Here is a 22852-nt window from a genome sequence, read left to right as displayed (position 1 = left end):
ACTTTGGCCGACAACCGCTGCGGGCAGGTGGGGTTCTCCAGGTTGGGGGATGAACCCTGTGGCACAAGCGACATCGACCAGGATATCAGCACGGACCTGGGAAGCTGTGGTGGGGCTAAAACTGCAGCTTCCAATGAGCCCAAAGCCGTTTTGCATGACCTCACGACTGCTAGATCCGACCCATCCAACAGTAAAAATGTTCAGACACCAATTCGCTCTGGTGGTTGAGATAGTTCGATTGTGTTGAGGACCAATTGGGTTGCTAAACCTTTTACCATCCACGATCTGTTCGATCGGGTTATATATATCGTCGATATGCCTCTCTATCGGGCTGCATTACGCCGTGCACCTCTCACTTGTCGTTCTCTTGCGTCGAAAAGTCTACTCACACGCCAATCAATTCGATACGCGAGCTCGCAGGGACCAGGACCACGCGGAGGTGCCGGCAGGTTTGTGGGAGGATTCGCAGCTGCTTTGGTAGCCGCAACCGCCGTCTTCATCATCTACCCATTCTACGTCACAGAACCCGCCAAACCGGCGCAGGCAACCATCAGCTACGAGAAACCTAGACCCGTTCCCGAATCGAAAGAAGACAACCGTGACTTGATTAGTAGTCAACACCGTCAGGTAAAGAAGAGCTGGGAGAAACCTGGCCTGTACGCCTGGGGATCAAATGGCGGGAGAGTTGCCGCACCGAACTCAACAGAGAATGTCATCAAAACACCCAGGCGCATACCATTTTTTGATGGACAATTATTGAGGGACGTGAAGCTTGACCGCGAATTTGGTGCCGCGCTCATGGAGAACGGCGACCTTGTACAATGGGGCACGGGGTTTTCCTTGGTCGATCCCAAGCCCACAACGACGCTGAAGGGCAAAGACCTGATCAAGCTTGCTGTATCGTGCGATAGAGTGCTTGCTCTTGGAAAAAATGGCACTGTTTACTCCATCCCAGCTTCAAGTACCGATCAAGCCGCAAGCACCAGAACTGAGTCATCTTCGTGGTTTGGCCTGTGGTCCTCACCATCCACTGCCTCATACCGCAAATTGGGCATCCCGTCTTTAAGCTGGGGTGAAAGGGTTATGGATATAACCTCGGGCCTCGAACATGCTCTTATAGTCACCAACCGTGGCCGAGTATTTGCCGCTGCGTCGAGTGCCTCCGCGTTTCCCTCTAGAGGTCAGCTCGGCGTGCCGGGACTGACTTGGGAAACGCGACCGAAGGGACCTTTCGATCAGCCACATGAAATTCTTGCATTAAAGGGCTTCAATATCGTAAAGGTTGCCGCAGGGGATTACCACTCGCTCGCTTTGGACAAGGATGGCCGAGTGTTTGTCTTCGGAGACAACACATCTGGCCAGTTGGGTTTCGAAAAAGAGAATGAGATACCCTACATCGACGCTCCAATTCCGTTGCCATTCAATAAGATTTACAGTGGGACTAAACAGAAACCTACAGTGACTTCAATTGCGGCAGGTGGAGCAAACTCGTTCTTCACCGTCGATGCTACCCGCATTGCCGGGCAGATTGGGTCAAACCAGGCCCAGGATGTAGCCCCTACTAGGGATATTGGCCGAGTCACCGCTGACGTGTGGGCTTGCGGTGCAGGTATCTATGGCAGTCTTGGCAACGGCAAATGGACACACGTTACGTTGGGTCCGACAAAGATCAAGCCGCTCTCCGGCTTGTATGAATGGGATGAGAAGTCAAACTCAGTCATTCCTATCCGACTGGCGCGCCTCAGTGTTGGGGCTACGCACGCTTCAGCTGTGATGGATAACGTCACATACGTTAACGCATCGGCCAAGTCGTCAGATAACGACACGAACTGGGGAGCGGATATTGTTTGGTGGGGTGGCAACGAATTCTACCAACTCGGCACGGGTAAACGGAATAACGTTAACGTGCCTATGTACATCAGTCCGCTAGACGGTGGACAGGTCGAGGTGGAGAAAGGCCGCAAGGGCGAGCAGCATCGATTCCAGATCACGCCCAGGACTACCGTGAGGTTAGGAGAAGGTGGTAAGGGCCGGAAGGTCAGTGTGGAGCAGAGAGTGGAATGTGGGCGGTTCGTCACGGCAGTCTACTCGGGTACGTGAGATTTTGAGGTCTAGACGGATAAAGCCTTCGTCTGAGACGTGCATACAGGAGCATGTTTTTATTTGTATTATTACAATGTGTAAAGGAATCGAACGGCGTTGTAGTTTGGCAGAGCTAGGAGGTTTGAGTCATTATGGATTCACATAGGGGTTCGCTCTACTTTGCTCTTATATATAATGACGCCAATAACTTCTTTATCCACATATTTATACACACTTGATTGGTCAACTTCATCTCAAAAACGTGGATATGACCCATCCGAAATTAAGTCTTCTGCAGAAGTTTCGCAGAAGGGGTAAACGAGTAGCCATAGAGCTCGCCAGTTTGTTTATAACATGAGCCACTACACGAGAAGTGCACACGCATGATTGCCGGATACTTGTGGGATTGAGCGCCACAGTTATGCCCAGGATGAAAGGCGCTTTATGTCCCAGGACAACGGTGGTGTAGCGGTAGCCTGGTAAGGCTGGACCCTTCATGATACTTAAAGGCAATACACACAGCCAACAGAATAGAGAGACAGGACAGAGTCATCAATAGAGGGCTGAATCCCTCAATACCTAAACCTAATTCCATAAGTCATGGCATACATCTTGTGCCATGTGACAGAGCAAGCAGAGGACGGAATAGACGGCACACAGGAAGCGATGCAACGTAATCTCATCAATTGAGTGTAATCAAACGGTGCGAGTCGTGAATATGACAGATTTTCCTGTGTAATAAAAGTTTACCATTTACTTTGTTTGCCACTCGACTTAAGGTTGCATTGCGTGCCGCAAACTTCGTTTATCGTCACGAGTCGTGCACCTCAAGCACTCTAGACTGCTGTATGTGCGACCTCAAGCAGTTAAGTTATGGAACATATCTGACGATTCAAACGGCGTTTCATGCCATTGAATGACAGGGCGGTCCTCGTAGGGTAGCGGTTTTGCCGAAGTTGAATCTGGTTGTTAACAACAATTCCGACTGCAAAACTGAAACCAGCGTAGACACGGCTGGCTCGCCCCGATTTGAACAGCATGCGACACTCCCCGGATCGTGGGGCAGAGGAGGACACTTGTATAGAAGCTCCCGTGGTGGAAGTGGGAACGGCACCGCACTGGAGATTGAAGGGACTAACCGCATTGACCACCTTTTTGCATGCACCCCCATTTTGCAGGGTCTAACTGAATCAACCTAAATACTTCGTCCATATTATTTATATACAGAACATACTTAATTTAAGTGTCCGAAGACTTAGATATATTCTTTCGAGCCCTCTTTTTAGGACGGACCTTTCCTTCGAGAAAAGTTTCAACTTCTAACTGCTTATCCGGTAAAATAGGCCGTATTCGCTTATTTCGCTTGTCCTTGTGAGGTCAAGGACAGTGTGGCTGTGTGGCTGAAATCGCCGAGCGATCGGATAATTGTCGGAGATTGAGCTCCTCAAAAGGGACCAAACGCACAACACTTAGCTCGGCAGATAGAAGTCAATAAAACACCTCACTTCTTGGAATTGACTTCCGTGTCAGCCCAACCGTAGTCACCTTCCCTGGCACCCAGCCGCACTTATCTTTACAGTCCTGGGCTGTTCGGATCGCTGATAAGTTAACGAATTCTTTATTCGGGTCTGGCTCGACGGGCTGGCGTATATCTGGAGCGTATTTATCGAGTTCTTAATATAGTTGCTCGTTTTCGATACATAATTTGGCATTCTCGGCGGCCTGGAGTGTAAGGGCCTTGCCCGCCTTGCCTACTAGGGTACGAATCTTACGAGATACCCCGCCCTCGGCTTTCTTTATCGACTGTAGTTGGCTAAATAGTTGCTGCTCTTTCTGAGGAGTAAAAGCAACTAAAGGTGGTGATATATGAGGCGGAGGATCTGGTGTATTGTCAGGGTACGGCTAGGCCGAAGGCGATAGTACAGAGTGATGGGGAGTAACGGGCGTCCCTCCTACGTAATACCGGGTGGTCACTGGCGGTCTCAGGTAGGGGTGCCCACGGTGATGCATTGATCTCTACTCTCCCTCTATCTTCTTCCCGGGCCTCCGCCCCTTACATAGATAGCTAGAACCCGACGTCGGAGCCGCGGAGCACTAGTTTCCCCGATTGTTCCGCAAACCAAGACTTCCATATCGTCATGACTCGCACATTCCTACACCGGAGCCCCACCGGTGTCCCACCGGTGCCTATGGCATTCTGTTCTCTGACATGTATGAGGCTCCGGAGGATCACAAGATACGTCGACTAGTCCTTGAGAGCCTAGGGGCCATATACCAGTCTTCCGCCAGCCAGAAAGTCTCGGATCTTGGTCGAATCGGACGCTCTAACTCGGCTAGCATCTACGACGCGCCCAATTTTGGTACGTATCTGTGGATGGTGGCTAACGAAGTGATACACCCAGTGTTGGCCGAGTGTATTGTTATCCCCTTGAGCAAGGAGGATTTCGGCAGCGAAGTCGGCCACATAACGCTTGCTAGGAGCCCGTCCACACACTTCTTCGTATAGGATCCAGTTCACGATAACCTCCTCTTGCTCTGGAGTCAACTTTTGTTGCCTGGAGGCGGCGTCGCGATGCGAATTACCGTGACGAATACGGTAGGACAGTGTAGTCCCCTTGATACCGTACCGATGAGCTGCTACGGCCTGGGAAGAGCCCTGACGGACAAGCTCTTTAGCGCGTTCGATTCGCTGCTCAAAATCGACCAGACTATTCTCCACTGGATTAGCCATTTTGTACGTATATAGGGAGCAATTGCGAGGTAAATTGAGAGACGTCGTGTTGTTGAGGCGTAGAAATTCCCTGCAAAATGGGGGTGCATGCAAAAAGGTGGTCAATGCGGTTAGATGCGGCGGCTGACGGGATTAATGGGGCCGTAATACAACGGATCAACCGGAGCCGGCCGGCGCCGCACCCGGGGTCGTGTGCCTGATTGTCGTTGTCTAGACCAGCGGAGACTCAATTTGGGTGGCAATTGTCGAATTGCGACGATGCAACAGGTCAACTGTTTTCTTGAGTTGCAAATTTTTGAGCCGAAACTGTTTATGATCAACAAGCTGCACGCGTCTCGCAGTTCTATTTTTCGGGATTGTCGCAATTTGTAGAAACGGATTCCGAAAGTTTTGAAACTAACAGAGCAAACAGAAACTTAACTTGCTGAGCAAATGAGAGTATCAACTATAAGTTAGTAGCAGTTATTCCGATTCGCACAATGTCGAGTTTTGTCCCAGTGACAAACTTATTTCAACAAAGGATCAGAGAGTTTCCGTATCGTGTTGTCACGTTGTTGATCTCCTGGCCACTGACCTGGTGACGGACCGGGGGTTCAAAACGACTTTACGGAATGCGCCTAAGCATCGTGCGTGGCACATACATCGTTCTATTTGCCTGCGCCCTTTGTCCATACCATGGCGCCTACAGAGGGTCCCTCAATATGGTTGCGTACTTGGCTGGAACTTGGGAAGAATGCAGAGGGCACCGCGCCTGCTGTGGTTTCGCATGGCAGTCAGTCCAGTGCGGCGCTGGAAGAAACCTTGGCCGAAATACCCGCATTTGACAGGAGTCTAGAACCCTGTCCGTCCCTGTCCAAGTCCAGTAAGGATATCTGGCATTGCTGATGGTCACCAAAATGTCGATGCAGCAGATTCTTCAGAGGGAGTTGTACGCTTGGTCGAGTACCTCAATAGTGGAGGATAGCAGAGCAACAGAGAAATGATTCGCCTGCGCTTGCTTGTTTTCATAAAGGATGCATTGTCGGAAGAGCGCGGATTGACTGAAGATTTCCCAATCCTCGCAGAGTTGGACCCTTGGATAAGGCGTTTATGTGTAGGGGTCAACCCCCGAAGGAACTTATCTCACTTCACAGATTCTCCGTATTTAACAGCTACAAGCCACTGCGATTCAAAATCTTCAGGCAGGAATGGTTGGAATGATTCGAGCTTGATTCGTGGTATTGGGTCAGGTGGCCTTCGACCAAAATCTAGCCAGCCACATTAGGGGTCTGCAATGCTGAGATTAACATAAGGACAGTCCAGTCGAAATGTCATCCAATGATAGAGTCGGACTACTCAAATCGGCGATGAGATTTATGGACACACCGTCATACTTGAAGATGGCTCTGTCAGCCTAGCAGTGAGAAGTAGCGCTACTTGGTTCTAGTCGCAAGTTCACCTATTGATCGATCGATCACAAGTACAGGGAGATTCTCGTGTTTAAAGCTTTGATGCACTTATACTTTCACCCTCTCTGCCCCCACAGACTCTACTTCCAGCCTCCGAGACTGCACAAGGATTGGCGCCGAGGATGTTGATTGGCTAGAAGACCGTTCGTTCGGCTTAAGCTCACCCCCAGGACCCTTACCCAGTCTAGACCCGTTTTGTTGCGGCTTGATTTGGACCCTGATCAGCACCGATTGCACCGATGCTTTTACAAGACTCGATCCCCAGAACCTCCCCACTGATGTCAAATCGGCCACCCTGGCAAGCAATCGGTCAAAGATGAACAGCACGGAAGCGGGCAAAATGCTCTGGTGCTCCAGAGAGGTGTTAGAATGGCACCGGAAATAGAGAAATCTCGATGCGATCTGTCGATATTTGCGCTGCATCGTGACCAATTCCGAATCATCGCCTGCTCTAATACTCAGCCCGCCCAAACCAGCTTGCAGGCTCGGGACTTACAATATCTAACACACTTGCACACCAACCATACCTGAAGCCAACTACAGATTAGGTCAACGACGACATATTCTTTTACCAAGCGCAGACGATACGGCCCATGCACTACTTTCACTAGCACTATAAACATTTGCAGTAAACATCTACTTGAAAATAACTCTTCCTGACGCGAAATCACACGGCTTCGAAGCAACAACCTCCGTTATACAACCACTCTCGAATTGTCACGTTATTCGCAGGATTGCGTCCGGGCAAATGTACGTATGACGTCGCAACCACACCACTTGGGCAATGGACTTGAACCCCATCGAATCCCTGAGAAAGAGCAGGGTGTGGCCCTCTTTTAGGGGTCCAGCGTTCATATCCTTGACTTGCGGATTTTCTCCAAACGCTTCATTGTCTTCCACTTATGAACACAACCAACGCCACGAGCAAAGACAAGCATGGCGACGCGCTTGTATTGCTGTCAGGACTTCGTAATATAACAGCTTTCTAACTATTTCACTTTGAACAGCGGCGCGAGATTTTCTCGACGAAGCGTATCCGCTTTACTCATTGGGAATGAGTAGAGCAAATCAGATTTAGGAAGAAGGCAATGTGCCCCAAAATATGGCGGACTCCCAAGACAAATCAGGTGGCTCTCAGCCGCCTCCCGTTACATACAAGAACCCGCGACGAACGTCGCCCGAGAACTCCATAACTCTCCGTTACCACCGCCTAGCCAGAGATGCGGCACGCCGCAATTCGCCTACAGTTGTGCCAAAGATATCCTTTGTTGGTTCCCGGAGAAATTCGTCGGGCGAGAGCAACGATACTGGTGTCAGCGACGCGAAGAAATGGTTCAACCGATCCAACGAGAACGCCAATGCCGTATTCGACTCGACGATGGATGTGGATCCGCCATTCTACCAGAAAGAAACTGATTCATCCAACGAAGACGGGATGAAATATGCCGTGCCATCACAGAGCCCGGCGTATAATTTCGTACAGAGTCGCAATCAGGGTTTAGTGCGACCTGGTCTCGCCCACAGCAGTAGTGCCGACGATTATCGCAGTGTCATCGATGATTTGACCGTTGAGAATAAGAAACTGAGGGATGAGCTGAGGAGGTACAAGCAGATGGGGCCTGATTCACTGCGCAGGGAGAAGCTGTTCGAGGTCAAGGTGCATGGACTGCCAAGTCGCAAAAAAAGAGAATTGGAGGCTGCGTTGCGAGATTTCACCACCAGCCTCGACGGTTCAAGCACTAGCGCATCTCCACGAGCCAAGGACAAGCTGAAGGCGCAAGGCAAGTCGTCCATGTCGAAACATGCTTCATCCTCATCCGGATCTCAAAGTCGGCCAGTCCCAACCGACTCAGCCTATGCCTCAATTTCTACCGGCCCCACCTCATCTTCTGCTTCGATCCCTGGAAGACTAGTGAGGCATGGTTTGTCGGAACAAAGCGTCGAGCGCTACTTGAAGGATATTCCTGAAGGCCTGTGGCCAAAATCCACGATTATGACGGAGAAGGACAAAAAGAAACTGGTGGTCAAACGACTCGAGCAACTTTTCACGGGCAAGGGCAGCGACCAGCTTCACCAACAAACGCTCTCACTAGTCCCACCTCCCATCAGTGAAGAAGTCGAGATGAGAACGAACAATGGAGGGATTATATCAGCCGAAGCAACCAGGGAAGCCCAGATACTGCCTCAATTGTCGGAGAAGATCAGCCACTCGCGAGACAACGTCTCTTCCAACTCGAACGGAGATCAGTCGGATCCCAAGGACGGCGGTAATGCAAGTGGTTCTGGCAGCGATGGACCCAATTCGAACGACCCGCCCAGCGGTAAGCAAGTCCCCGAACAACGACCGACGCGACCCCACGATTTGGACCCTGATCGCATCCAGGTGCCGTCCGTTAATATGGAGTACATTCGCCATTTAGGCCTTGCTGCACCGGAAACCGAGGCACAAAAGCGCTACTCTTCGAAGGACGTCTCACCAGACGCGGAAGGCTGGGTCTATCTCAATTTGTTATGCAATCTCGCACAACTCCACATGTTTAATGTGACACCGGCCTTCATTCGCGCCGCAGTCACCGAGAAGAGCAGACAATTTCAATTGTCACCCGACGGACGGAAAATTCGATGGCGTGGCGGCGCCGAAGGCACGAGGTTCAGCAGCGAGAGTAGCGGTAGCAATTCGCCGCGTGCATCCGAAGGGGACACGTCGGATGGATCGCACGGTGCGAACCAGCGGAAGAAACAGAAAACGGTAGCCGTTGCAAGAGGGGAAAATGACGTCATGATTACTGAACCTTCGAAATTCGGTCCGCAGGTGTCGAGTTCGTCCGACAGCTTCCACTACAAGCCCCTGTTCGTGCATCAGCAATCGTCCTCGTCGGACGAGCAACCCTCGTTCGACGACGAGACTCCCGGCTCTTTTTATGGTGCGCCGGAGGAGAGTAATTTCGGCATGAACTCACGCTGGAATCACAGCGGCGTGTCGGGTTTGTCGCAGCATCAGCGTAAGCGACGCCGCGACGGTGCCATCATCTATTACACGGGCGCACCCTTCTGCACGGACCTATCGGGGGATTTGAGCGAAGTGTCGCCTGACGGCTCGTACAACAACCACAATTTGACGTCGTTGGATAAGAAGGGCAACTCGGCCTCCCCGGCAGCGGCGTTTGACATCACCGCGGCCAAGGCACCCAAACTCGAGCGCACTACGTCGGGATCGTCCATCCCCTTCAAGCCCTTGAGCAACCTCGTATCGCATTACGCTATGATGGATCTCGATTTCGCACCACCCGAATTAACCCCTGACGAAAGCTACGAGTCTGATGATCTTGATGCAAAGTTCCCCTGGTCGGACGCCAAGGAGCCCAATATTTCACCGCAGCTGGTGGATTTTGAAGCTAGCGGCTTGGCTGGCATCACACCCGAGGACCATTTCGTCGTCTCAATGTCCACTCGCAGGCCAACCTCAGTGAGCATTGGGAAAACTGTGCGACCAGTTCTTGTTGAGCGACCGAGTCAAGAGACGACAATATCGAAAGACCCCACCGATTCTGTTGTCGGTCAGTTAGCAATTCTGAGCACCGACTCACCTACCTCGCTCCACGCAACCGGCAAGAAAGCCGCGCCGAAAATTGACATCACATACGTGGCCGGGAACCTGCGACGACTGCCTCCGGCCCCACTCCCGCCGCCGACTTATTTCTTCGGCCCCATGGATTCGGAGGAGTCCGACTCCGACTCCTCCGAATTTTCCACCGATCTTGAGGACGACGACGAGGGGGTCATGAGCCGACACAGGTTCCTGCGTCGCGGTCGCGTAGCCCCCGGCGATGAAGATCTTACGTCCGGTGATGAGGAAGATGAGACGGACAACGATGAGGCTGACGCGAGTGACAGCACGTCGCCTGACAATGGCGAGAGAATCACCGCCGACAATATAGTCGGCGGGCTACGCTTCGGCCAGTCCAGCGGAAGGGTCTCGAACCTTTCCAAGATAACCACCGGTAGTTCCGTCGCTACGGCTGGCGGGGCGGTGAGCGGATGTAGCAATCTTGGGGATGCGTGAAGCGTCCATGACGTTGGATATTCGTCCATCCTCCATACGACCACAACATTGCAACGCCGACGCACGGTTTTGCGGATTATCGTTTCACATATATACAACATACACACAGAATGCACCACAGTGGGCGAGCGCGATAGACTATTGGAATTTTGCTGTCTGTGCCATGCTTGCAAGTAGCGAAGACACTATTGTTAATTAAGCGTCTCTGGGAAGTCGTGAGTTTTATTGGAGCATTGTAAAGAAACAAAATAAAGTGGCACGGCATGTGGCTTCCCTCCCAGTAGTGATGATATCCTTTGCATTTGGGCATAGCGTTTGGTATCTGGAGTTAGGGGCATATAGCATATTTATTGCGAGGGTGCAGCACTGGTACGTTTGATTAGACAGATACCAAAAGCTTCAACTTTTCCGATTCGTAAGATGAGTTTCAATCGCTTGACTGTGTCTAGGATTATACCTACATAGCATGCCCGACTTATTCCAAAGGTGAGGTCTTGAATCTAGTGATCGAATGGTATTATGAGATAATATATTCTTTGCAAGACATGGCTGAGTTCTTGTCAATATGTTGAGGCCGAACATTATGGTGATTACTGATGCTACTTTGTTAGGCTTTTGTGCTTCCTCTTTTTCCCCTGGGCGTTTTGGAAACTGTTCCGCGGTATTGCCCTGTACCATAAATGAGGCCGGCTTAGACGAGTCCCTACGGCCATCACTTACGACTTCGCCCTTGGGAACGTCGAGACTTAACGCCATACCCGGCATTGGCCTGAGTAGTTGGCATGGCATATAATCATCATCAATATGTCGCCACCAGTGTTACTGACTCCGGTTCCTAGTCTGATCAATCACTCAGATGAGGGTCACGAAATGGCTGCTAGTCTCTACTTCATCGTTAGGAATGGCGCGAACTCGTCAGTAAATTTCCATCAAGATACTCTGGCAATCCAGCAGCCTGTCGGTTTCAATAGCACATATCATGACCATTTAGATTGTACAAGCCTTTGGCAGTACCCGCCCGTGAAGTGTTCTGGCCCTCATGTGAGGAGTCAGATATATGTCTGTACGAATAGACAGAGAGGCGTTGATACCAAGGCAGCTTTAAAACGTTGTCCGAAAGGGAAGATAATTTCCAACCGTGTTTCATGTCTCAATTCTTGCGTACCTTCGTGACGACGCTAGACTCGCTGCCTAGTTTAAACAATAGTTTTGCGGTGATGCCATGATGCCCTGGGCCCCTTTCGCTTCCGCCCAGCATCGATGAACCCGATGGGGTTCAGATTTACTCTCCAGACAGGCTAAACGGCAGCGTCCATTAGCTTGCAGATATCCCTGTTACCCTTGTGGAACACCACTAATCAGCCGTAAGCCTGGTTAACTTACCCACACTTGCATATATGTATACAGCTTGAGCGTCATTACTTTGAGACTACCGAGATTTTGACTACAACTGTCCGACGTACGGGCTGGCCGGTATTGACGGCATTGAAAACGCCACCGCAGGCCTCCACATCAACGAGAAGTCTCATGACCACGGAGTTGACTCCGTTTGGTTCAATACTTGCTATTCGAAGCACTGCACTCCACCGTAACTGGAAATGCGAACCTTAGCGGGTGTATCACGCTGCAGGCCACGGCCACTGAGGGTGCCACGACCGGCATCCCCCTGGTCCCATCCTCAAGAACGTGGTTTTGCAGGGTTGCTTGCGTCTGCTCGAACACTGGTGTATTGGTATCTAGCATTCTTCTTCAGATAAGGCTACGACTATCTTGCCCTATGTTGATTGGGGACGACTATTAGAGGCCACACGTGGGGTAGATAGTGGAAGACCTAATCCTAAGAACGCGCCTTGAAGTAGGACTACTTAATACAGCGGATAGAGCCATCGCTGGCACCAGGACATCCTCTTCTGAATGACTTTGTCTATTAGAAAGCTTTGCAGTTGACCTAATCATTACGTGTTACATGAGGGATTGTTTGACTATGTACCGAGTTCAGAAAATCTAGTTATACTGTCGTTTACCAAGATAGTTAGCTAGTTTGGAACATGTAAACCTCAAGTAAGCATTATGAGCCTCACCACCACTCTGTAATATTTCTCTACAGAATACATGCAGTTATGAATTACGCGAGAAGACTTATTTAGTGCGGTTTAGGTGGAAGCGTTGGTGTAAATGAATACGTTCCTAGAAAGATCTGAGTTAGCTTAGAACATGACTGGCCTGGTCGTGCCATAAAATTGTCCGAATAGAGGAAAATCAACCCAGAAACATTCAATTCGTATATTCCATCGCTAGACGACCGAAGTAGCGAATTGTAGAACGTAGTGCTCGATCCACTGAAGCAAAATTCGTCTTCACTCAAGTTACTCGATATCATACGGTCGTTATTGTCGTCTTCATGTTGTACTCTGCAGGTGCAGAATTATCCGTTCACGTCAAGCGCTACACTAGCAGCATAAACAAGGCGTCGGAAACAGGCTCGACAGGGCTAATAGGCTTGACGAATAGGGCGCGGCCTGAGCACTGCTCGGGCTGCACACAGACTCTCAGTGCAAGTTGAGAGTCATAACAGCCCGGGAATCTGATAATGAAGAAATACTAGTAATTCGGTGCAGATTACTAGCATTCGGCAGTGCCGTCAAACATGATATAATGCAAAAGGAAACCGCCGTTTTGAGTCGGCGTGTTGCCATACTGTGTACGGTTTGGTTTACACAATAGTTAACACATGCGCAGGCCTCTCTATAAAAGAAGAGCAGCTCTTTTTCACTACACTTCCCAAAAGTTGGCTCATCTTCCTAATCACCGGACAACGTCTGCAGGTTCTTGCCGTTCGCTTCAACGTCGCTGGGGGCCACCGTGTCAACAAGGGCATGAAGTCGAGCCGATACTGGGAGCGTGCTTGAGTAGATTCAAGACAAACATACTGCTGATAGCATGTCTAGCACAAAACTCAATAGACGCGCATGACTGACTCTGATGCACAACAGGTAGTGCGGGGGCAATCCAGTTGGATATGGTCGTGCGGTCATTGCGGAAACCCACAAATTAGCATTCAAACTGAATGCTGCCCTGGTTACGGAATGCCTTGATACGCCTGTTGTGGGGTTCAGAAAGTCGCTGTCCAATGCGGTCTTACTATGCCACTCCAAAGCACCCATATTGGTGACAATATGGTGGGTAGTACACTTGGATGCGCTTCTTGCCAGGCCTAGATATTTCAGGTTGGCTGAAGCGCTCCCGAGTGACAGCCTCAAGTTGTTCCAGGCTAGCAAGGTGCATGTCAATGTTTCTTCTCGTGGTCAGTTTAGGCTAATATAATTCCAGGTCTTCAAATCCATGATACTCGCCAGGACAAGCACTTCAAGGTGGGCCTTTTCAGGTTCAGGAAGCCTGGTCCTCTACGCAGGAATTATGATCTTGGTCAGAGCACGTCGTCCCTGAACGAATCGGCAGAAGATTACAGCAGATGTGCATTAAAGCTAGGCTAGTCGTGGTTACGCTTACACCACCCCTGACAACTGTGCTGAACCAGACGGCCTGCAATTGAGTGCAGATGCAGGCGACGGAATGTTGTTGTGTGTCTTTTTCCATCCTTCAGATGACACTTGAGGCCTGTCATCTGGTATTCCGTCTTCGAAGTTGATGTCTGTATCTTAAGTGGAGTGCTCCGACGCGGACCGGACAAGCTGCGCTCCGTTGATAACTGGGCTATGCGGGTCGTGAAGAGGTCCAATGGAACTAGCTGGGATTGGCAGTGGGCTGTTGTCGAGGCCATTCGTGACTCGTCTCGTAGGATTGATGGGATTGTCTGTGCCATAACTTAGTCTTGCACTCTGCTATTCGCGCGAAGCAAAAGTTCGAGGGCACTTACCTGAAGTTTCTCCATCGCTACCGGCATAATGGGGGTCCATTTGACCGCGTACTTGGACCTTCTGTGTGCTGCAATAAGGACACCTAAGTGCTCGGCATCCGGGGCACATTTCAATGCTGATGTTGATGTTTGGTTGACCACAACTACAGCAATGCCACACCCAGACATAGCGTTTTCTAGGTGGCTAAAGTGATGTCAATGCTCGTAGAACCATAAGACCAGCCGATATAGATCGTACTCTTTCTCTTGTTCCGAAGCCCATTCGTCATTGGTGGGGATGACCTGTCATGGTACACCTAAAGTAAATAATCAAGTTTTGAAGAAGGAACGTCTTCACTGATTCCAAGCGATGTCTAATGTCCCAGTCACAATATTCATTGCTAGACTGCAGCAAAATGTGAAACGTGATGATTCCACCGTGGGGGAAATCGTCTCATTCAAGTTACTCGATATGAGACTGTTGATGCCGTCCTGTTGCATTCGGGTGGAAAGAAAGGTTTGCATACCGAAGTCGATTATTGATTGATACCGACAGTGCTTCGTAGCTCTTGCAGGTGCAGAATCATCCGTTCAATATGCGTTATACTAGATAAACAAAAAGGGCGATTCGTAACCAGGGCAACAGTTGGACAAGGATAAGATCGTTGCTAAATATGGCAGACTCATGACAGCCCGAGGGTCCTGTGAGCTAAAGCATGGCGCAGTTATTCCCTTTATATACTGAGCCTTGTATTCAGTAACGCAGCAATACGATAAGACTTCTAGACCAAATCTTGGGTATCGTTTATTCCGTCATTGTCATTCCAGCGTCATTCAACATGTGACGAGAACTCACCTGGATCATCAGCATCTCTAGCTTGCGTATTGGATCGCTAATGTGAGCCAATATGTTTCTTTCGTTAATCACCATGGTCATGATCGTGAAGCCGAAATTACGGGGATACAACAGCAGGCTCTTTGCCTGGATTGTGAAACAATTCTGTGGCAATCAATGGATTCGGCCCGTCGCGTCTGTGAGCGCAGAGCTTTTCTGTCGGACGTGACTCTACCCACATGACTTATTCTTTCTACTACTTGGAACATGGTGATGAGTCTTACGACTTGTTTGTACATCTTACTCGGTGGACACAACGACCTTGCCACTGGGACTTTCAATGGCTGCGGTCGCTGATGTTGATCAAGCTGACGAGAAGGACTCTCGCAGTACAGACTTTACACCGACGTGGAGATGGCGTGCTCCAAGCGATAGCTTGCTACGTGCTCATCCGGATTCCGAGCACAATTTCAACTTAAGCGAGCCTTAGCTGGGAGCGCTGTGGTTTAGCTCTCCAGGACCTTATTACAACAGGTTGAAATCAAATAACTACAATTCTCGTTCAATACAAAAAGTGTGGACCATGAGACCAGTTTACTGTTCCACCTAGCTGAAAGAACCGACTGTACTCGACAGCACCGTCCACTCCATGTCCAATCGATACAGCATTAAAGTTACCCATACAATGATCTCCATTATTAGCAGTGAGATGATTAGTGACCATGGATTCTCTGGCAGGGGTAGGAACCCAGCTCTTGTGCTGAGTAGGGCGGCAACGAGCGCGAAGGGAATCGAATGCTATAGATTGCACGTTAGAGGAAGTAGGAAGCATTCGGATATACACAAAGAGGAAACGCACGAAGGTTACCCATGTGAGCACTTTGACATCGCGTGCCGTGGCCTGTTGGAATATCGCCGATTCGTTGTTCTCATGAGCAAACTGCAACGAAATCTACTTTATATTAGCCGCAAACCGACTTCTGAATGATGCACGCCATAGTGTCGACACTGAGGCCTTACTCACATCTCGAGGGATATCCTCGCAAATCTTGTCCTTCAGCAGTTCGAGCTTCCGAAGTAGTCCAGCCAACTCTGCAAAATCTTCATTAATGCAGATGAGAGTCTTATGGTCAGTCTTGGAAATATTCGTCGATGCTCCAGGTGCGTAGAAGTAGCCGATGCTGCCAGCATTGAACTTCTCCCTAGCCTCTACCGTCTCGTCCAGTTTCTCTATGAGCTTTCTCAGCAGCTCGATGACCTTGTCGGTCCAATGCAGGAACTTCTTGCGTGTCGATCGCGCATCCTTGGCGTCAAAGCGGATGGGTCGAACCTGACCGTCCAGCTGGGAACATGGTGAATAGAATCTTTTCTGTTATCAAAATGAGCAGTCGTACTATTCGAAAATGTTTGGTACGCATACTCACCCCTACTTTGATGTCTTCTTCCATCCTTGTCACGACATAGCGCCATTCCTTCTTGACTTGCCTGACTCGAACTCGTAGGATATTCAAGAAATATTCCCTTGGCTTCCGAACACAGCTCCTCGCCGACCCAACAAATGTGCCCTTCATTAGAGGATCTGCGTCAAGCTGTTCTGGAAGTTGCTTCATTTGCCCTTCGTAGTCTTCTATATTCTCCGCCGTTTCTTCGTCATAGTAGAGATCAATGAAGAAGTATGCCTCCCACACAGTCTCGTCCCATCCCGTCACGACGCATGATATTTGTGCTTCGTGGAGATGGTCTTGCTTAGGGGCAGAATTGAGGTTGTTTCCTGCTGGAGATTTGACAAAGCTTACGTCTTCGACCTGTCTTAAGGGTTGCTGGTCCGGCCATTTCCGTTTATCTGCGCGTTTGCAATTCCTCAGAGCGTAGAATGGCAGATGGAAGCATAAGGCGAAAGTACTAAGTCCTTCAGACTGGCGTGTGCATTAGCCTGAGTACTTGCCGTTCTGGAATTGCTTGTGGTATAGTCTCATCAGTTTTCGATACTCACGGGAAGTTCGACTCGAATCATCGCGGAAAATGCCAAGTGGTGGTAAATGAAGTCTCTTAGCACGTAAGCCTCGTGATTGTTTGCAGTAGCAGCCAGTGCAAGCACACTCCACTGATTTAAGTCGGCGATATATCCGTAGACAGGTCAGTATGACGCTTGCAAACTGGATTGAATATAGCCCGTACAACAATCTCCTTTCTGCATTAGGTTCGCTAGTCTCAGCGTTACTACCTCTAACTGGTTCAGATGTTTCTCGAGTGCGTGTCGACATAGACGCAGTACTATTCGATTCGTTCGCACAGAAACGCTTACTCGTGTCAGCCCTTACTATAAACCTACTCTCCAGTGCATGAAAAGGCTCCTATACTTACCGGCTTATTCAAAGCTTCGTATAGCTCCTCAGCTGTGAGTGCCTTTTTATAATGCCTCGATTTCAGAGTCGACTCGCTGTCTGAAAGCAAGGCAATCGGCTTTTTTAGGTCGTTGCCACCACTCCGGAACGCCTCGACGCATCTCGCCGCTGGGCAAAAGTTGAAGACTTTAGAGTTTGCTTGATAAGGACATGGATCTGAATCGTCATGGTTCATAAACAGAGCTATGGTGTTGAGCCCTGGATTGATATCGCGTTGCCACACGACGTATGGCTTGTTCTGATCCTGGTAGCGCAGATTCCGGCGTGTGCTAAACTCAGGGTCCCAATGATAAGGAAGAGATAGATGTGAGCTTGTTGCTTGAGAGGATCCCATTGTGTTTCAAGCCCAGCCCTTCATACAGGGAAGGGTTGGGGAGTCCGTCTGTACAGCCCTCGTGGACAGCCGCCGTCCTAGATGGACAACAAGACCGTACAAACGACAACAAAGACCGACCCCATTTTACGTTTCATACTATTTTCATCGTCGTACAATACATTGCAAGCCCCATCGGGGAACAGCCTCTTGGCCTTGATTATTGTACTAGCCGGGCAAGTCAACTGTGAGACAAAGGCTTCCAGTCGAATCAGCATAAAGTGCACTTTCTAGACTCTTCACGTCCGTCTTTTTTCTTCAAATACTATTCACGGAATGTATTTTTAAGAGGATGTGGTTGGAGGGATTGAGACAAGCGCAATACTGTGTCTAGCTAAGCCTCGAAGTTGCCTCGGTCGCCTCAGTGCCTTAGTATCTATGTACATTGAGCTGGCATTCTAATGTCCAAACGTTTAGAATCAATAAGCGCCCGTCTTACTTGCGGGTTCAAATGAAAAGTGGTTTTGCACAGCCTCACGATGTTCTTTTCACCAGGACTAGACAAGCAGATTGTATAGGTTGGCCGTTCCAGTACGTTGGTTGTAGTTAGCCGTATACAACATAACGGCCCGAGTGACACCATAGACTTAGGAATGAAAACTACGTCGGGACCAAAAATGTTTTTAACTACTAATATCCCAGGTAGATCAAGCAGATGATAGGCGTCATGTGTACTTTCATCGGGCTTCTCTGTGCATACGAGATCCCGCAATGTTAACACACAGAATCCGTGCAGTTGCGCATGTGTTGCTATTGGTCACTTATAAGTGAGGCTAAAACTACATCAAATCAGGCATGGACAAGACTTCATATGCGAGAAATCGGGCTCGCCGTGGCATCATGCTGCAATGCTCATTTGCGGGGCGATGCTGCCCAACCTGAATATTTCCCGTGTCGCTGCGTCTCAACCCAATATCTGGGACATGACGCACCCATCTCCCCGGTTTCAACTTCAAAGTGGTAGAGTCGTTGAAATCGGGCAAATGACGCACGATGCCTGCCTGTCATATCGTTACGCGCTCAAGTTACTCTTGAGTCTCAAGCAACGATCAGGACCCTTTATCTTTCCGGCCTGCAGAGTGAGTTGCCTGGACAAGCACGGTGTGGAGGAGCCCCTCTCGGTCTATGAATCGGTCTATGCTCTCAGAAGACCTATAGATGTCCACCGGTCATATCTGGCAGCCACCGCCCCGTCTCTTCTCCTTCTCGACTGTGATCCCAAACTTACCTACGAGGCTATACAGAGTGCCATCACCAAAGACAATGGGGACTTGGCACTCATCTTACCGAAACTAGAGCTCAAGGTGGACAAGCCCAAGCAGATCGCCTTTGAGTCATTGAAAAAGGGGTTGGACTGATTCCATCTTATTTAACATGGGTGAAATCGAGTTGGGCATCTGAATACTGATATCTGATGCCCTAATGTGCAGTTTACGGGAACGCCCTTGTTCCTCCTGCAGCTAGCGGACAGCGTGCATCTCAGCTTCTTCTTCTCCATGAAGACACTCCTTCGGCTCATCCTCTTATATGACGTAGGTGATCCCCACGACGGACACTCTCTACACCCAAACCATATAACTTCACTCATATACAAATCTATCAGTAATGCATCAATAAATATAATAAATGCGTTAGTAGGTAGTGTTTTGAAAGCTATGTATAGGGACATTAAATTTATTCATCATAGCGGGCTAGGCGGCGTCTGACTCCAGTACGAGTTAGGCATAGCTGTGGTTCTTCAGATAGTCGAACTCTGGAAGCGGTTTCGTAACGCCAGCATCAACTTTGCTCTAAGACGTACGAGGGTCTAAACATTAAATTCGACGAATACTCCGGAGAGTCCCAATAAGCCCGGTATCCATCACCGAAGTTGAAGCTGTGACAAGAATCCAAGACCCACGGGTTACACCTTCAAGACAAGCAAAATTGCGCCTTTTGAGGGGCAGACCGGTCCAATCTGCAGGAGTGATGCGAAACTCTGCGCCAAATTCTAGGCAGCAGACCTCCCTGAAGATTGACCACAGCCACTTCCAGGAAGAGCCGTGGTCCGACGTCCTGTGGATTATGGCGTAGTACCGCGATATCCCCAGCAACATCCTCAATTCTTCGGAGCCCTCGTTGGTTCTCGGTCACCTGTTCCGTTTGGTAGATGAAGTTTCAAACTGCCTTGTGGACGAGGATGACGACGAGAGTGACACTACAGAACTGAGGAACTTGCGGAACAAGATCCAACTCGAGGCTATCTACGCCTTCGCAACGCTGTATAAGCATGCGAAACAGGTGATTGACAGGGGGACGGTGATTCTGGGACTGACAATTACCAACATGCAAGTACTAAGGTAGAGAGATATTCTGGTTCGTTCCCAACCAGGCGAGCAAGGAGCCAGTGTAGGTTTCAAATCATGAACGCGACAGCGGGCCCCTGAACGCTCACGTTGCACAAATCCCATCCCCCAAGCTTGGTCAAGAACAGTACGGTTCGACGCAGCATACACTTTGGATTACTTTGTGTCGTGTTGTATTTGATTTAAGCTGAGCGCGTGGAGAAAGCTAGTGGGCAACCTCTGACAGAGAACGAGTGACGACAGACAACTGCGTTCACTGTAGTTCTGTGGTCTGGTGGATACAGTAGAGGTGAGTACCAATTCTACTGAACTGTGAATGAACTTGAAAAATGAATATCACTGATTGAGGATTCATAATGAATGATCACGATGAATGGGGGACACAAACTACCGCCGAGGCAATGAAGTGCACTTTTACTTTGGTATGTAATCAAATATCCATGATATCAACCCAACATGTTGCGGTGACAAAGCCAGCCGAGTCTCCCAAAATTACGTGGAGGATGACGGATTCCGCCCGATCTTACTGTTAAGAGCAATATTCGGAAACCGGCAATAGCCCAACGAATGATGCAAGTGACTTCTTATCACATCTGCCCGGGTGTAGCCTTGCTTAATGCACTGCACCTGCAGAGTTATACCCGATGATATGACAGCTCACGACATGCAGAGAGGGGTGTTGTGCATTGGTACACATAAGCCACATGAGCTTAATACCACTTCAGTCTTTCTTCAGAGCGCCCTTCTCTTTCGCATAAGCCTGAGAAGATTCAGTAACGATGTGACAAATGGACATCGCAAAATGTCGGTCGCGTTCAGAAGCTGAATTCTCCAAGGTCGGCAGAGATTTCGTCGAAGTTGCTCAAAGGTGCCGAATCTCAGCGTATAGCACGCGCGAGGGGTATTGTGCAGGGTACAAAAGGGCCATTCCATTTGAGTCGGAGCAATTTGGAATATCATTAATATAATACATCTGGTCTCCCCCCTCCCCTCTGGCGTTTCTCTGTTATGCTGTGCCTTCGTCAACTCAAAGGTTAAACGAGTCTCAGCCAACGATTCCGTTGGTGTCTGCTGATATGCCGACCGGGGCAGGTGGTGGGTGATGACGGCCTTAGTTGAAAGAGTGAAAAGCTCCTCTTGGCACTCCCGGACAATTTCGACCACTTGGCTTCTAAGTTGAGTCTCCAGTGGATTAGTTCTGCTTATGATTGCACTTTCTAGACAATTTCGGACCAGGCGTGAGATTTGATGGCTCAGGTTATTTTCCCGGTCGCCGAGAATCATTCGCCGTCCTCATAACCTGCAACTCGTTAGATATCACACTTCAGATTCAAGAATAGTAACTTACGTGGTCAATACATTCAGTTTTCAACATCGTCCGGAAGTAGAATTCGATACGTTTCCTTCCACTTGTCAATCCCAAAGAAGACGGACGTGATTACTATTGGTCAACAGTTGAAAACCAACAGACCTGAGGGACGGCTCGACCAATCCCTTCCCAATCCGGGCTGAGAAATATCTCTCGGAATATGCGCGACGCGCAGCCGCGCAGAAGCCAGTATCTCTGTTATATACCAGGGGGTTCTGCGTCGAATGCGCACCGGCTAATTTCTTCTCCGTCATGGATTTACCGCTGTATATATCGATTCGAATCGTCGTGATCCTTCTCGTGAGTGACATTGCAGGCCTCGATGAACCATTGATCCCTTCAACCATAGACCTTCAGTTCTTGGTCAAGTTGGACCACGCGGCGAGTCGAACCTCCACCAAGACCTCGGCCACGACACGCATTGAAGTATAAGATTGGTGACCCTCATGGCCGCTTGTTCTTCTGTTGGCGATGGATTGCGCTCATTGATGATCCAACTTTTTGTTCCGTCTGATAGGATTGTCTTGCTCCAGGGTTCTGGGCGTGGACGCAATCGACACTGTCACGAGCATTCGAAAACACGGAACAATCTGCTATGGGAACGACAACTGCCAAGCCATATAGGATGTTGGCAACAAGTACTTGCCTATTTCTGTGGAGGCGAATGTTGATGTTGCCACACCAATCAGGGGCCAACTCAGGGACCAGGCTTGGCAACGAAAGCGAGCCTCTCCTTACATAAAAGGGGCATACGAGGTCGACCGGCCGTTAAAACCTTGATATCAAGGAGAGAAAAGGCAGGATGAGTTACGCCTGTATTTCCTGGAAGCTCAGCCCAGCTATCTTCTGCAGGCAATATGGACCAGACATTCAAGGAGAGCCATTTACCAGCTGCATTGGTGAAACCTTGTCTGAAGTCTGGAGTATGAACTCTCCTTCTTTTCTGCTGTGGGAAAAAGTATGCTGATCTTGGGCAGAGACTCGTCCTCCAGGGTCGACGGTCGTTGTAGGCGCTGTGGGGCAATCTTCAACGATCTGAAGCATTACAATGTACACATCACTGCGCATGGCAGCGATTGCCACGATATTTCTCATGATTAGGTGAATGTCAAAGCATCCCTTCGCACCCCAAAGGTAAAAATGCGAAGAGGCCCAGCCCTCGATAGAAGTGGTACCAGGCCAAGAATATCATCTTCCCAAACGGTGAAGAGCCCGATTTTTCAACGCAGATTTCCCTTCATATGGTTGTTCATAAATTTCAGACACTGCTCTGCGCTCCCTCATGGTGAAAAGTCGGTAACAGCAAACAAACGGTGATAGTGCCTTCGGAACATGACGGACTGCT

General features: G+C 49.5%; 7 protein-coding genes across 7 annotated transcripts; 3 read left to right on the top strand and 4 right to left on the bottom strand.

Moving 5' to 3' along the window:
* Positions 1-141: 141 nt before the first annotated feature.
* Positions 142-2315, top strand: BCR38DRAFT_426438 (regulator of chromosome condensation 1/beta-lactamase-inhibitor protein II). The gene has a single exon (XM_040859764.1). It carries the CDS (start codon positions 316-318, stop codon positions 2098-2100), a length of 1785 nt encoding a protein of 594 aa, XP_040717851.1. The 5' UTR covers positions 142-315; the 3' UTR covers positions 2101-2315.
* Positions 2316-7363: 5048 nt separating this feature from the next.
* Positions 7364-9721, top strand: BCR38DRAFT_337641 (frequency clock protein; the record flags this gene model as incomplete). The annotated part of the gene is made up of 1 exon (XM_040855550.1): positions 7364-9721. A coding segment is annotated over one exon (2358 nt), but the record flags the coding sequence as incomplete, so codon positions are not given.
* A 2704-nt stretch (positions 9722-12425) lies between these two features.
* BCR38DRAFT_426413 (uncharacterized protein) lies at positions 12426-12726 on the bottom strand. The gene has a single exon (XM_040859763.1). The coding sequence runs from the start codon at positions 12702-12704 to the stop codon at positions 12468-12470; it is 237 nt and encodes a 78-aa protein (XP_040717849.1). The 5' UTR covers positions 12705-12726; the 3' UTR covers positions 12426-12467.
* Positions 12727-13731: 1005 nt separating this feature from the next.
* BCR38DRAFT_153132 (uncharacterized protein) lies at positions 13732-14463 on the bottom strand. Its single transcript, XM_040853730.1, has 2 exons — positions 14202-14463; positions 13732-14138 (listed from the first exon to the last, which is right to left on the bottom strand). The coding sequence occupies exons 1-2, from the start codon at positions 14367-14369 to the stop codon at positions 13815-13817; spliced, it is 492 nt and encodes a 163-aa protein (XP_040717848.1). The 5' UTR covers positions 14370-14463; the 3' UTR covers positions 13732-13814.
* A 1158-nt stretch (positions 14464-15621) lies between these two features.
* Positions 15622-17754, bottom strand: BCR38DRAFT_509939 (uncharacterized protein; the record flags this gene model as incomplete). Its single annotated transcript, XM_040864999.1, has 6 exons — positions 15622-15813; positions 15875-15967; positions 16040-16384; positions 16440-16931; positions 17009-17119; positions 17380-17754. 6 exons carry the CDS (start codon positions 17752-17754, stop codon positions 15622-15624), a joined length of 1608 nt encoding a protein of 535 aa, XP_040717847.1.
* An 887-nt stretch (positions 17755-18641) lies between these two features.
* On the top strand, positions 18642-19151 carry BCR38DRAFT_407220 (uncharacterized protein; the record flags this gene model as incomplete). Its single annotated transcript, XM_040858144.1, has 1 exon — positions 18642-19151. The coding sequence occupies one exon, from the start codon at positions 18642-18644 to the stop codon at positions 19149-19151; it is 510 nt and encodes a 169-aa protein (XP_040717846.1).
* Positions 19152-20594: 1443 nt separating this feature from the next.
* BCR38DRAFT_153110 (uncharacterized protein) lies at positions 20595-21620 on the bottom strand. The gene is made up of 2 exons (XM_040853729.1): positions 21498-21620; positions 20595-21438 (listed from the first exon to the last, which is right to left on the bottom strand). The coding sequence occupies exon 2, from the start codon at positions 21420-21422 to the stop codon at positions 20871-20873; it is 552 nt and encodes a 183-aa protein (XP_040717845.1). The 5' UTR covers positions 21423-21438; positions 21498-21620; the 3' UTR covers positions 20595-20870.
* Positions 21621-22852: the final 1232 nt, after the last annotated feature.

The sequence above is a fragment of the Pseudomassariella vexata genome (genome assembly GCF_002105095.1).
Source record: "Pseudomassariella vexata strain CBS 129021 chromosome Unknown BCR38scaffold_4, whole genome shotgun sequence".
NCBI classification, from domain to species: Eukaryota; Fungi; Ascomycota; class Sordariomycetes; order Amphisphaeriales; family Pseudomassariaceae; genus Pseudomassariella; species Pseudomassariella vexata.
Note: the sequence above shows the minus strand (reverse complement) of the source record. Positions and strands in the feature narration are given on the sequence as shown.